The sequence below is a fragment of the Capricornis sumatraensis genome, chromosome 8 (genome assembly GCF_032405125.1).
Source record: "Capricornis sumatraensis isolate serow.1 chromosome 8, serow.2, whole genome shotgun sequence".
Lineage (NCBI taxonomy): Eukaryota > Metazoa > Chordata > Mammalia > Artiodactyla > Bovidae > Capricornis > Capricornis sumatraensis.
In genome coordinates this window covers 71,790,878-71,806,208 of record NC_091076.1, presented here as the reverse complement: position 1 = coordinate 71,806,208, position 15,331 = coordinate 71,790,878, and the positions used below count along the sequence as shown (strand labels likewise).

General features: G+C 44.0%; 1 protein-coding gene across 2 annotated transcripts in view; it reads left to right on the top strand.

Moving 5' to 3' along the window:
* The first annotated feature begins 9,236 nt into the window (after positions 1-9,236).
* BLMH (bleomycin hydrolase) overlaps positions 9,237-15,331 on the top strand; it is a 41,109-nt gene continuing 35,014 nt past the window's right edge. The window contains exons 1-4 of one of the 2 annotated variants that reach the window (XM_068977535.1): positions 9,237-9,417; positions 9,709-9,918; positions 13,606-13,715; positions 14,598-14,739. In XM_068977535.1, coding sequence (XP_068833636.1) covers positions 9,405-9,417; positions 9,709-9,918; positions 13,606-13,715; positions 14,598-14,739 — 475 coding nt within the window. In that variant the 5' untranslated portion in view covers positions 9,237-9,404. Of the gene's footprint in view, positions 9,418-9,699; positions 9,919-13,605; positions 13,716-14,597; positions 14,740-15,331 lie in introns of both variants that reach the window. The other variant, XM_068977534.1, reaches the window with a different exon arrangement.

The following is a 15,331-nucleotide window of genomic DNA, read 5'->3' as shown; positions in this document are numbered from 1 at the left end:
TTTTCATTGGGTTGTCTTTTTTTCCTATTGATGTTCAGGAGTTCTCTACATATTTTCAGTATTATTTTTTAATTTGTCTCGACACTGGATCTGTTTAACTATGGAAGTCCCATGGAAGCAATTTTCTTTCTAAAATTGTGGATTTCATATTTTCTAAAATATGGAAGCAACCAAGATGTCCATCAGCAGACGAATGGATAAGAAAGCTGTGGTACATATACACAATGGAATATTACTCAGCCATTAAAAAGAATACATTTGAATCAGTTCTAATGAGGTGGATGAAACTGGAGCCTATTATACAGAGTGAAGTAAGCCAGAAAGAAAAACACCAGTACAGTATACTAACGCATATATGTGGAATTTAGAAAGATGGTAACGATAACCCTGTATGTAAGAGAGCAAAAGAGACACAGATGCATAGAACAGTCTTTTGGACTCTGTGGGAGAGGCCGAGGGTAGGATCATCTTGATAGGATGATTTGGGAGAATGGCATTGAAATATGTATAATATCATATATGAAATGAATCGCCAGTCCAGGTTCAATGCATGATATTGGATGCTTGGGGCTGGTGCACTGGGACGACCCAGAGGGATCGTACGGGGAGGGAGGAGAGAGGGGGTTTAGGATGGGGAACACATGTATACCTGTGGCGGATTCATGTTGATGTATGGCAAACCCAGTACAATATTGTAAAGTAATTAACCTCCAATTAAAATAAAATAAAAAAATAAATAAATAAATAATATTGTAGAGTTCTGCTGCCAGTAGCTTCCTTCCATGAGGTGTCACAGGGCTCAACAATAGCTCTTCCGGATGGGATTGAGGGGAAGGTCTGAAGAATCCTGTTCTTAGGGAAATGTCTGCCTGGCTAGGTCATCTGGAGCAGACCCGGTGGAAAACCAGTTTCCCTCTGCTTTTTTCTGTGTCTACACGGGGGCTGAGTGTATGTGGGTGTGACTTGCTGGGTGGAAAGCTGGTACTGAGGGTGACACCCTGGCAACTAGGGTGGAGCAGAAGAGCTGGCAAAGTGATGATGATGGTAATTTGGGGGCATGGGATGGGGAGATGTAGTCATTGGCATGAAAAGGGTGGCAGGAGCTTGTAAAACTGACCCCTCCACCTTCCCCAGTGATTCCATCTCTTCTTTTCCAGAGGCTTCTATTTTAGCAATTGAATGAACCTTCCCTGCCATGTATTTAGTCTCTCATCTGCACTGGTTCCTGCCTTTCATCCTCCAGGCCCACATTACTTTAGTTTTCCTTTTCCCCCCAGAGAACTTCCTTCCCACTCAGCTTACTGCAATGCTGGCTTCTGCCCATCCCAGCAGTCAATGAAGCTGTTCTACAGTCACTGTTCTGAGACTTAGACTTTCCAATGATCTATTGCACCTATTTTATCAACTGTAGGTCCCATCCAATAACTCACAAAGGGTTAAAGTTTCAGAACACAGAAAACGTTAGTAGAAAAGGTCCTCCATGTTTGGACCCTGTTGTCTCTGGGCTTCCCTGGTGGTCCAGCTGGTAAAGAATCCGCCTGCAATGCGGGAGACCTGCATTCGATCCCTGGGTTGGGAAGATCCCCTGGAGAAGGGAATGGCTACCCACTCCAGTATTCTGGCCTGGAAAATTCATGGACTGTAGTCCATGGGGTGGCAAAGAGTCAGACTCGACTGAGCGACTTACATTTCACTTCACACTTCACTTCTTCAGTTCCTGCTGCTGCTGCTACGTCGCTTTAGTCGTGTCCGACTCTTTGCCACCCCATGGACTTTAGCCCACCAGGCTCCTCTGTCCATGGGATTCTCCAGGCAAGAATACTGGAGTGGGTTGCCATTTCCTTCTCCAGAGGATCTTCCCAACCCAGGGATCGAACCCGTGTCTCTTCCATCTTCTGCGTCGGCAGGAGAGATCTTTACTACTAGTGCCACCTGGGAAGCCCTAACAAACCCCTTAACTGTCCCAATTCAGATGATCTGTCCTCTCTTCCAAGGAGCTCTCCCGGACACTCCCAGTCTGACTTACCTATTCCTCTTCCACGCTCCACGTTACACTATGCAAGCCTCTACCAGATCATAATGGTTAGGGTTAGGGTGATTCACCTGGACGATATAGACCCTAATTCATCCACTTCCTTTCATCTCCATTCTTGCCCTCTTGAGCCAGGTCAGCAGTCACCTTTTGCCTGGACAAATTACAGTCTTCTAACCGGTCTCTGACTTACTTACATTCCCATCTCCCTTCAGTCTATTATTTACACAGCAGGTAGAGTGATCTTCTTAAGAGGAAATATTTCACACGGACAAAATTAGAAAATGTATGAAATCAGATATAACAAATAAGATGAAAACGCATGTACCCACCACCAGTTTAATAAACTTGATATTGCTAACAACGTTGAAGCTGTCTGTGTCTCTCCCCCAAAGGCAAACACAATCTTGAATTTGGTGTTTAATATTCCCTTGTTTTAAAAGACAATTCTTAAAAAAAAAAAAAAGACAATTCTTTTACCATGTATATTTCTATGTCTAAAAAATACATTATTTAATTTTGTTCATTGTTGAACTTTTAAAATATGGTTGTGTTCCATTTGTTTCCCAATTTGCTTTTTGCCTTCAGTGTTACATTTCTGAAATTCACCCGTGTTGATGATCTTCATCTTCTCTGTAGTATTCCATTGTATGAATATGTCATAATGAATGCATACTCCTGTTGATGAACTTTTGAGTTTTTTCCAGGTTCTGTGCAATCACCAGCAATGCTCACATAAACACTCATGACTCTGATGCCTAGTGCACATATGTGAGAATTTCTCTAGGGCAGGGCTGTCCAATGGAATTACTGTGATGATGAAAGAGTTCTGTATCTACACTCACCAATTTGGCAGCCACATGTCATTACTAAGCACTTGGAATGTGACTACAGTCTTGAGAAAGCAAAATTTTAACTTTAATTTTAATAAACAAATTTAAATAACCACAAGTGACTAGTGGCTACCACTTTGGATGGTGTAGTTTTCGAATACACAACCAGGAATAAAGTTTCTGAGCTATAGAGTACATGCATCTTCAGCTTTACAAATGTTGACAAATGTTCTCCAACAGGCTATATTATTTATATCTCCACAAGCAGTATGTAAGAATTGCCAATAGTCCTTTTTGATAACTGCCTTTAAAAGTTTTGCCTATCAAGAGATAATGTGGGGCTTCCTTGGCTCAGTGACTAAGAATCCACCTGCCAATGCAGGGGACATGGGTTTGATCCCTGGTCCAGGATGATTCCACGTGCCTCAGAGCAACTAAGCCCATGCACCACAACTACTGAGTGCATGCTCTAGAACCCACGAGCCATAACTACTGAGCCCACACGCTGCCAACACGGAAGCCCAGGTGCCTAAACTCTGTGCTCTGCAACAAGAGAAGCCACCACAATGAGAAGCCTGTACACCACAAAGAAGAGTGGCCCCACTCACCACACCTGGAGAAAGCCCATATGCAGCAACAAAAACCCAGCACAGCCAATAATAAATTTTTAAAAATAAAACAACAAAAAGATACTTGGAGTAGGAACTGGCAACCCACTCCAGTGTTCTTGCCAGGAAAATCCCCTGGACAGAGGAGCCTGGCGAGCTCCTACAGGGCTACAGTCCATGGGGTCACAAAGAATTGGGACACAACTTAGCAACTAGACCACAACAAATGTAAAACTCAACCCACCCAATTGCCCCAACATCCTAGTTTCCGCTCCCCACCCCTTCTTATCTTTAGTTAATGTCCCCAGGGTTCAGCCTGGCTAGAGTTGGAGGTCAGACATAACTTTTGGAAGCAAGGTGGTCTCCGGAGCCTCTGCAGAAAAAGGCTGGAAGTGGCTGTGTGGCGCCACCCAGACCCTGCCCCTTCCCCTAGTTAGAAAATAAGTCCCTGGTGTCTACTGGGAGAGCATTGCAGTGCTTTGGAGTAGGGCAAGCTGGGGCCTGCCTGGACTGGCCATTCCAGCGACCTAGCCCCTGCATCGCCCTGGGCAGGGAGGTCCCAGAAGTGCTGCCTCCCGCCCCCACTCCTATATCCAGAGGCAGGGGGTTACATAATTTTTGAGTGCCTCCCTTCCCCTGCGGGAGTGCATGGGCTGCAGTACACTCAGAAGGTGGCCTGTCACTCCATGCCATTCCCCCAAAGCAGGTTGGGAGAAGGGGTAGCTGGCTGGACCAGACTAGTTTCCCAGATGACTGGGAGGTAGTGCCAATAAAAAAAAAAAAAGAGAGAGAGAGAGAGAGAGAGATACTGTGGCATCTTACTATAATTTTATTATGCATTTCCAACATTACTGTTTATTTGCCATTCATTCTTCTTTTTGTTTGAAATGCCTGTTTAGGTCTTTTTTCCATTTTTTTATTGGGTTATTTGTCTTTTTCCTATTGATGCTTTGGAATCCTCTACATACTTTTGGTATTCTTTTTTAACTTGCCTTGACACTAGATCTGTTTGTTTAACTAGGGAAGCCCCATGGAAGCAACAGGCAAATGGCATAGCTGAAATGGCAGGTGATGTCATTCACTGAATTCACATGGATTCTCCTTTCAAAAATTGTGAATTTCATGCTAGAGTTCTGCTGCCAGTAGCTTTGTTCCATGAGGTGTCACAGGGCTCAACAATATTTCTTCTGGATGGAGATGGAGGGGAAGGTCTGAAGAATCCTATTCTTAGGGAAATGTCTGCCTGGCTAGGTCATCTGGAGCAGACCCAGTGGAAAACCAGTTTCCCTCTGCTCTTCTCTGTTTCTACACGGGGGCCGAGTGTATGGGTGTGACTTGCTGGGTGGAAAGCTGGTACTGAGGGTGACACCCTGGCAATGAGGGCAGAGCAGAAGAGCTGGCAAAGTGATGATGATAGTAATTTGGGGGCATGGGATGGGGAGATGTAGTCATTGGCATGAAAAGGGTGGCAGGAGCTTGTAAAACTGGCCCCTCCACCTTCCCCAGTGATTCCATCTCTTTTCTTTTCCAGGGCTTCTATCCTATCAATCACACCTTCTCTGCCATGTATTTAATCTCTCTTCTGTACTGATTCCTGCCTTTCATCCTCCACAGTGGACTTAAGTTTTCCTTTTCTCCCCAAAGACCTTCCCTGCTACTTCCTTCCCTCTCAACTTACTGCAATGTGGTGGCTTCTGCCAACCCCATCATTCACCGAAGCTGTTCTCTCCAAGGTCACCTGTGATTCAGTTGCCAAACTTTTCTGAAGCTTTCAGTCCTGTTCACCTTCTTCTCCTTGTCTTCCTGGGATTCCAGGGCATAACACTATGGGTCTTCTCCTCCCTCTCTCACTGGTCTTTCTGTGTGTTAGTGCTGGCTTCTCTGTCTTTACTCACTCTTTAAAACCACTATTTGCAGAGTTAATGGCACTCCCTTATGGCATCCTTGTAACAAATAGTAAAAGGTGCACCATAATCTGGCTGGGCACAGCCTTGGGCCAGGATGCATGGTTTCAAGCCTTATTTGTCCCACTCAACCTGCCATTAACACTCTATACAACTGCATGCAGCTGCACAGGGTACAATTCTTGGTGCTTATCTTTTTTTTTTTTTTTGCTTTATTCTCTTTCTCTTTACAATCTTGTTGACTTTCATTGGCTAGCTGCTGCTGCTGCTAAGTCACTTCAGTCATTGGATAAAAGACCTATGTAATTCCAGACATCTTTTCATCTGTCTCCTGAAATTCTCTTCCTAGGTATCCTGTGGGTACTTCAAATTTGCCAGGGTCAAAACTAAATTTATTATCTGCTCACTCACATTTTCCCACATATCAATTTTTCTGAATTCTTCTCTAAGTTCATGATGAGTGATGTGACGTGCTCAGTCGTGTCCAAGTCTTTGTGGCCCCATGGACTGTAGCCCATCAGGCTCTTCTGTCCACGGATTTTTCCAGGCAAGAATACTGGAGTGGGTTGCCATTTCCCTCAAGCTGGTTTTAGAAAAGGCAGAGGAACCAGAGATCAAATTGCCAACATCCTCTGGATCATGGGAAAAGCAAGAAAGCTCCAGAAAAACATCTATTTCTGTTTTATTGACTATGCTGAAGCCTTTGACTGTGTGGATCACAATGAACTGTGGAAAATTCTGAAAGAGATGGGAATACCAGACCACCTGACCTGCCTCTTGAGACATCTGTATGCAGGTCAGGTAGCAGCAGTTAGAACTGGACATGGAACAACAGACTGGTTCCAAATAGGAAAAGGAGTACGCCAAGGCTGTATATTGTCACCCTTCTTATTTAACTTCTATGCAGAGTACATCATGAGAAACGCTGGGCTGGAAGAAGCACAAGCTGGAATCAAGATTGCCGGGAGAAATATCAATCACCTCAGATATGCAGATGACACCACCCTTATGGCAGAAAGTGAAGAGGAACTAAAAAGCCTCTTGATGAAAGTGAAAGAGGAGAGCGAAAAAGTTGGCCTAAAGCTCAACATTCAGAAAACGAAGATCATGGCATCTGGTCCCATCACTTCATAGCAAATAGATGGGGAAACAGTGGAAACAGTGTCAGACTTTGTATTTTTGGGCTCCAAAATCACTGCAGATGGTGATCGCAGCCATGAAATTAAAAGACGCTTACTCCTTGGAAGAAAAGTTATGACCAACCTAGATAGTATATTCAAAAGCAGAGACATTACTTTGCCGACTAAGGTCCGTCTAGTCAAGGCTATGGTTTTTCCTGTGGTCATGTATGGATGTGAGAGTTGGACTGTGAAGAAGGCTCAGCGCTGAAGAATTGATGCTTTTGACCTGTGGTGTTGGAGAAGACTCTTGAGAGTCCCTTGGACTGCAAGGAGATCCAAGCAGTCCATTCTGAAGGAGCTCAGCCCTGGGATTTCTTTGAAAGGAACGATGCTAAAGCTGAAGCTCCAGTACTTTGGCCACCTCATGCGAAGAGTTGACTCATTGGAAAAGACTCTGATGCTGGGAGGGATTGGGGTCAGGGGAAGGGGATGACAGAGGATGAGATGGGTGGATTGCATCTCTGACTCGATGGATGTGAGTCTGAGTGAACTCTACGAGTTGGTGATGGACAGGGAGGCCTGGCGTGCTGCGATTCATGGGGTTGCAAAGAGTTGGACACGACTGAGCGACTGGACTGAACTGAACTGAACCACGGGCTCTAGTTCCCTGACAAGGGATCAAACCCAGGCCCCCTGCATTGGGAATGGGGAGTCTTAGCCATTGGATCACCAGGAAATCCCTGTGTTTCCTTCTTTACATAGAAATGAGCATGCATGCTCAGATGCTTCAGCTGTGACTGACACTGTGGCCCTGTGGACTGTATGTAGCCTGCCAGGCTCCTCTGTACATGGGATTCTCCAGGCAAGAATTCTGGAGTGCGTAGCTGTGGCCTTCTCCAGAGGATCTTCCTGACCCAGGGACTGAACCTACATCTCTTACATCTCCTGCACTGCAAGCAGATTCTTTTACTGCTGAGCCACCTGGGAAGCCCAGAAATGAGCATATTGCTCCCTTATTAAAAAACTGATGTTGGCTTCTAGTTTACCATAAGACAAAGTCTAGATATGCAGGAATGGCAAATAAAATCTTTCATATTCTGGCCCAAACCAACTTTTCCAGTCCTACACTTTGTCCCTGATCCTAGCACCTTCCCTGATCTTAACCACAACAGACTATGGAATCAGTTTCTTGAAAGTGATTTTCCCACTTTCTTTAGTGCCCCTGCATTTGGTGGTGTCTTGCATGCCCTGCCTCTGTGTTTTCCCCTATGAGATTCCATCACCCACTCTTTAAGACTATGCTCACAAGGGACCCTTTTTTTCAGGCACCTCTGGTTCTAATTAACAGCCCCTTTCTCACAGCTTCTAGCACTATGGGCGTATTAGTATGAACTGTCTATAAGTAATTTTTCTCTTTTTTACTACATTTTGTGTTTCTGAAGGGCAAGTTTAAGCTTGTTCATCTCCATATCATCAACAGCTTGCCTAGTACCTGTACATGGTAGATCCTCATGAATAAAATTTCATGAGTTGAATTGGGCATGATGCTTGAACATCACTTTGTGAAAGGACCAATGACTGCTCTCAGTATAATTTTCAACCTATTCCTTTTCTTCAGACATCAGAAGAATCTCAGAATGAGATAGTCCATGGGCCCTATTGGAGACAGTTGCTATGTCATATTTCCAAACTTTAGCCAGGTCTTTCCAGGGATATAGAGGCTGTGATCTCTCAAATGACTGATTGGTGTCTGAGTATGGTTTTCCCCAGATATTAGAGTTTCTAGGAATCAGAGATTTTCAATCTAGGACCTAGATTCCAGGTTCCACCAAACACACACCATTCTAAGAAACTAAGCAGTTTCTTCAGTGGTAGAAAGATCAATATATATTGTTTTATCACCTATGGGTCCCATCCCAACATCTCACTAAGGTTTGAGATTTTAGAGCATGAAAAACAAAAAAGAATGACTTCACTATCTCAAAACCTTTCTAAACCTCTCAGTTATCCTGCAAGCTTGGGGATGAAAACCCGCTCATTTGTACGTTTTGTAGAGAACCGAGCAAAACAGTATAGGTGTATCAGACTGACTTCTGTCATCATCCTTAGTTAAACCCCACGGTACTTTCTGGTCTAGGTAGGACACTCTCACCGACGCTATGAAGCCTAGAATGAGTATTTCCTCAAAATGAGCAATTGGATGCTTGTAGAACCGTGGTAGCTACTGAGGGTAGGGACGAGCTTGATTTCAATTTCCCCTCAAACATAAAAATGTGGTTCTACTAGAATCAAAGCAACAAGTTGCCACTGAAATTGCAGTGACCGGTCAGCAAAGGAGACCTATTGGAAGCGCCTTTGGGTTCATTTTTGTGACAGTCAACTCAACCTAAACCCAGTGTTTAATTATGCGACTCCTCAGCCCGCTCCACAGCCTGGAGCCCTCTTTTGGCCTCTGAAAAGGTTTAACGGGGGGATCAATCCACAGTACTAGTGTATTCGGCCTCCGAAGCCCAGCTTGAAATCTCTATAAGGTTTCCGCCTCGGGGCTGACCGGATCCTAGGAGGACGCCCCGGGGGTCGGGAAGCGTAATCACAGCGGCCCACGTGGAACCGCGGGGGGACCCGCGGGTGGTTGGGGCTCGGAGCGCGTCAGCAGCCCGCCCCCTCGGCCCTCCCCTGGGCGGGGCCAGCCCCGACGGCGCTGACTCAGCAACGCGTGGGGGGAGTTTTGTCCCTCCGCGGACCCCGTTTCTCTCGCCCTCCGCCGCCACCGAGCCAGTTTCCTCTTTCCGGCGCTCCGGGTGCGAGAGGCAGGTCGGCTGCCCAGGCTGCGAAGCGCTGTGCCGTCCCGGCCCCGGCCTGAGGACCCCGAAACTACCGTTCCCTCTCCGGGCAGCGTGGACGCCATGAACGGAGCGGGTGAGGCGCCGCTCTTCCCTGCCTAGGCTCTGCCGGGGGCCCTCTAGGGGCTCCGCTGCGTCCCGGAGGGCGGGTGGCGGGGAAGGGCCGGGGCTGGGACCCCGGGCGACGGCGGGGATGGAGCTTTCTGGGTGGGCTGGAGAGGCCTGGAGGGAGGCAGCTTCGTGGGCGAGGACGCCGGGAAAGGGCTTCGCTGCTCTATGGTCACAGCGGGATGCTCTTACCAAGTTAGAGTCCGAGTGTGGGAGATGAGCCCTCCTCAGCCTCTTTTTGATGTTACAGTCCCATCAGGTATTCCAGCAGGACTGAATTCGGAGAAAGTAGCGGCTCTGCTTCAGAAACTGAATTCCGACCCTCAGTTCGTACTGGCCCAGAATGTCGGCACCACTCACGACCTGCTGGACATCTGTCTGAAGAGGGCTACGGTCCAGGGTACTCAGCATGTGTTCCAGCACGCCGTGCATCAGGAAGGCAAGCCCGTCACCAACCAGAAGAGTTCAGGTGAGGTCTTCAAACATCTTGTACACGTCCCTTGACTCTTGAGAGCATACCATTGTGGCGTCCTACCTAAGAACAGTCTTAAAGGGAGCAGAGGTTGGATGGAGAGAACTTGGGAGAATAGACACTGATACAGGCAGGCCCAAGGAAGCTACATTGTTTTGCTGCTCTGTGGCTCCTTGGTGTATTTGATTTGAGCACTCAAGTGACTGACTAGCCCAAGGTCATCTGTTTGAATGTACTTCACGGATACTCTGTCCTGAAGTTATGTGATTGCAGCCCGAATCTTGGAGATACTTTTTCTTGGTACAAAGCATGCAAAAATGAGACTTCCCTGGTGGAGCAGTGGATAGGAATCTGTCTGTCAATGCAGGGCTCGTGGGTTCCATCCCTGGTCTGTGAAGATCCCACATGCCTGGGAGCAGCTAAGCCTTTGTGCCACAACTGCTGAACCCTGCTCCTCAACTAAGACCCAGTGTAGCCAAAAATTAAAAAAAGAAACATGTAAAAATATTCATACCCTAGAGAACTCCTCCATGTTGCCCTAAAGGCCATGTGTGGGATGGAAAAGACACAACATAATTGCATCAAAACATCATCAAATGTTTTTAAGCATGCCTTTTAGTTGCAACTTGAACAAATGAAAACTGACCTTTTCCAGTCCTGTGGCCACTGCTGAGTTTTCCAGATTTGCTGGCATATTGAGTGCAGCACTTTCAAAGCATCATCTAGAGTTGGAATGTGAAGAAAGCTGAGCACCGAAGAATTGATGCTTTTGATCTGTGGTGCTGGAGAAGACTCTTGCGAGTCCCTTGGACTGCGAGGAGATCCAACCAGTCCATCCTAAAGGAGACCAGTCCTGTGTGTTCATTGGAAGGACTGATGCTGAAGCTGAAGCTCCATACTTTGGCCATCTCATGTGAAGAGTTGACTCATTGGGAAAGACCCTGATGCTGGGAGGAACTGGGGGCAGGAGGAGAAGGGGATGACAGAGGATGAGATGGCTGGATGGCATCACCGACTCGATGCACATGAGTTTGGGTGAACTCCGGGAGATAGTGATGGACAGGGAGGCCTGGCGTGCTGCGATTCATGGGGTCGCAAAGAGTCGGACACAACTGAGCGACTGAACTGAACTGAACAAATGTGCTAAAGGCTCAGTTCTCACTCAGAGACCAGTTCGTATGCCTTGCCAGTCAAGAGCTCTTGTTCTACAGTCTGGCACCACAAGAAGGACAGCTACAGTGAAAGATGGGTTATCTAGGAGCCTAAATAAGGAGGACATTCTCACAGCAGAATTATACTAAAAGAACTTTTTAAAGCCTGTGTATGTTAGTTGCTCAGTTGTGTCTGCCTCTTTGCAACCCCATGGACTGTAGCCTGCCTATCCATTTAAAAACTTCTCCCAGTCTATTTATTTTGGCAGAAAGCAGATCAGTGCTTGTTTGAAGCCAACCAAAACTCAAAAAAGTGTACATTTATGATGTAGATGTATTTTATTGTGTATAAATTATACCTCAGTAAAGTTGATTTTTAAATTTTAAGGAAAAAATTATGACCTTGCAGTAATTAATGTTTTGTCATCAGAAAATGCTTGGGGTGGTGTGGCCTGTCAGGCCACAGATTATTCAATTAGTAATGTCACAGTGGTCTTACATGGTGTTGAATTGCAGTGACCTCTTAGGGAAGAGCCTGAAAATATGCATCTGCCACAAATCAGGTCTCATATATTCTGTGGTGTCACTTTTACTTAGAGAAGATATACATAGCACATGAGCTATGTGGTTTATTTTCATGCAGTTTTCACATTAACCGTTCATCTAGATTTCCTCACTAGGAAATAATATTGTATGTATGAGAGAGGTAACTGAGTCATTAGTAATTTATGTATGCTAAGTCATTAGTGATTTTGAAAAACATGGTATGTGTGCTAGTGGTAAAGAACCTGCCTGCTAATGCAGGAGACATAAGAGATATGGGTTTGATCCCTGGGTAGGGAAGATCCTCTGGAGGAGGGCATGGTAACCCACTCCAGTATTCTTGCCTGGAGAATCCCATAGACAGAGGAGCCTGGCAGGCTACAGTCCATGGAATCACAGAGTGAAACATGACTGAAGCACAAAGATCACTTAAGTCGTTACAGAAGATGGTGACATTGTGGAGTTTGTGGTTTCCACTTATAGGACAAATGAAGAATATGGTTATATGCTTGAGGGGTAGCATAACATTTTTAGAGCCAGCTTTATGCATGGATTCAAAACATTGCTGTCTCAAAAATAGTAGATGGAAGGAAGATAATGTGTTCTGATTAAAAGAAAAAGCTATGACAAACCCAGACAGTGTATTAAACAGCAGAGACATTACTTGGCTGACAAAGGTCCATATAGTCAAAGCTATGGTTTTTCCAGTAGTCATGTATGGATGTGAAAGTTGGACCATAAAGAAGGCTGAGTGCCAGAGAATTGATGGTTTTGAACTGTGGTGTTGGAGAAGACTCTTGAGAGTCCCTTGGACTGCAAGGAGATCCAACCAGTCCATTCTAAAGGAGATCAGTCCTGGGTGTTCTTTGGAAGGACTGATGCTAAAGCTGAAGCTCCAATACTCTAGCCACCTAATACGAAGAGCTGACTCATTGAAAGCGAAAAGACCATAATGCTGGGGAAGATTGAAGGTGGGAGGAGAGGGGATGACAAGAGGATGAGATGGTTGGATGGCATCACTGACTCAATGGACATGAGTTTGAGCAAGCTTCGGGAGATGGTGAAGGACAGGGAATCCTGGTGTGCTGCAGTCCATGGGGTCACAAAGAGTTGGACACAACTGAGCGACTGAACAGCAACAACATGATGGCAAAGGCACTGATGCCAAGATGCCTGTGAAGAGTGTGGAACAGTGTGACAATGACCTGTGAACGTGTAAAACGCAGTGCTTCTATGTCCATTTATTGTAGTGACATGATTTTAAATATGTATTTAAGCTACTAAGTTAGATATTAGGTTAAATAGTTACTATTTCATCTATATTTTTAAGTGTTCATGTAATCCAGTTAACTAAATAACTTAAAAAAAATTTCTCCTTGGAGGCGTGGGGATTGACTTATGTTAGGGTCACCTTATATTGAGGTGTATACTGTGTATTCCAGATTAAAGGGTAGGGACTTTTTGAGACTTTTGCCATATACTGCCAAATTGCCTTCAGATATTTTTTACCTGTTTAGATTCTTATCCAAGGTGTGTAAGAATGCTGTGTCTCTGGGTCCTTGCCAATACTGGATGTTATTAATTATAAAATAATGCTTCCCCACTTAACAAGTATCTTATGATGGACTTAAAAAAAAAATGTTTCTTGGCTATTTGTGTCTTTTTTGACTATTAAATTAGTTATTCATGATCTCTACTCATATTTCCCTATCAGTATTTCTTTTTCTAATTTTCTTAGGTGATTTGTAATTGATTCTTTATGTGATATGTAAAGAGATTTTTAAAAATATATTAAGGATATAAAACTTTGTGTATATATTGCAAATAGTCAAAAAGAAACTACCTTTCTTGTTTTTGTATCTTTCTGCTTTTTGATTGGTCTTAAATTGTTCAAGATGTTGTCATATATTCAGTGTTGGGAAATACAATTAGAACAGTGTAATCTATGTGAACACTCACCCTAATTTCTTGATTTGCTTTCTCCTTTTAGGGCGATGCTGGATCTTTTCTTGTCTGAATGTTATGAGACTTCCATTCATGAGAAGGTTCAATATTGAAGAATTTGAATTTAGTCAGTCTTACCTCTTTTTCTGGGACAAGGTATGGAACTGATTTTTCAAGAGTCTTTTTGCTTCAGCATCAGCTTTGGTAGGGACTGTTTCTTCATTTCTTGCTTTTCCAGTTGTCGTCTGCCTTCCGTTATAGGTGCGACACCGTTTGTTCTGATTTCCAAAGTATCAAAAATTGATTCTTTTCAAAGACCAGAACCACTGGGTTGGTAGGTGGCTTTTTGGCAGTGAAATAATAAGTCTGATGACTTACCTTACTACTTCCTTGTGTCTTTCTTATTTAAAACTTTTTGTTTTCAATAATTTCTCCTTTTAGCATCTTTATGTAGTTCATTTGTCTTTCTAGGACCTAATTCCCTTTCTCTGGGTAGTACTTGTCTGAAAAACAGTAAATAATTTTATTCCTTTTTTTAAAGAAGATCTTTAAAGTGTACATTGTATGTGTCTGTTAGATATTTATTGATTGAAGGGTCTAAGTATCAGATTTTTGTTTCAGAATAAAGCACTGCCTTGTTCAGGATAAACTATTAAAATGTGTACACACATTAAAAGAAAATCCTTCACATATTCTTATGAAGCCAGATATTCCTCTTTTTTTTTTTTTGTTTTTTGGCCACACTGTGCAGCATGTTGGATCTTAGCTACTTGTAACTCCTGTGTCTCCTTCATTTCAAGCAGATTCTTTTCCCCAACCAGGGATCACACCCATGCCTCCAACAGTGGAAGCATAGAGTCTTAACTACTGAACCACCAGGGAAGTCCCAGAGACGGTGCTATTTAGATATCAACTTTAGTTTAAAAATACCTACTCTGTCAGGTCTGTAGTAGTTCCAGGACTCCTATTCTGTCGCTAATGCCTTTAAAGATATTAGCTCTTTTCTCCTTTAATTTTATTTAACTTCTCTTACTTTAGGTTGAACGCTGTTATTTCTTCTTAAATGCTTTTGTGGACACAGCTCAGAAAAAGGAGCCTGAGGATGGTAGGCTGGTGCAGTATTTGCTTATGAATCCTGCCAATGATGGAGGACAATGGGATATGCTTGTCAATATTGTTGGTAAGAGCCTTTATGTAAGAGAACTGAAACCCAGCTTCATTGAACAAGGCTCTGTAGTTCAGTGTAGGCCATTTCTTTGGTGTTTAAGGATAGTGTAGAACTGGTCCCCAGAAGGGTATACAGTTAGCTCTAAGAACCTTTATCTCATGTTCCTACCTAGTAAGTACCTTTCTTAAATTGGAGGTAAAGAGATAGGTACTTTAAAGTTTAGAGAAGAAAATGTATTAAGTATAACTAACTTTCTGTGAAAAAGTTTCTCTCTTATCTATTGATGTAATCAAGAAACACATTGAAAACTGCAACTGTTTGAAAATATCCTCTTGCAAAAAATTGTCTTTAGGGGAAACTCCCTCATATTGAGTACTTTGCAAAGTGTGTTAGACTAAAAACATAATTAATTCCAAGATGGATGGATGAATATGCAGATTAAATGACCTGTTTAATAATATCATGAGATTGTTCAGTTTTCTGGGTTTTGTTTTTGTTGTCATGTCTGTTTCTTTGTGACCCTATGGACTGCAGTACACTAGGCTCCCCTCTTCTTTACTATCTCCTGGAGTTTGCTCACATTCATGTCCATTGAGTTGGTGAT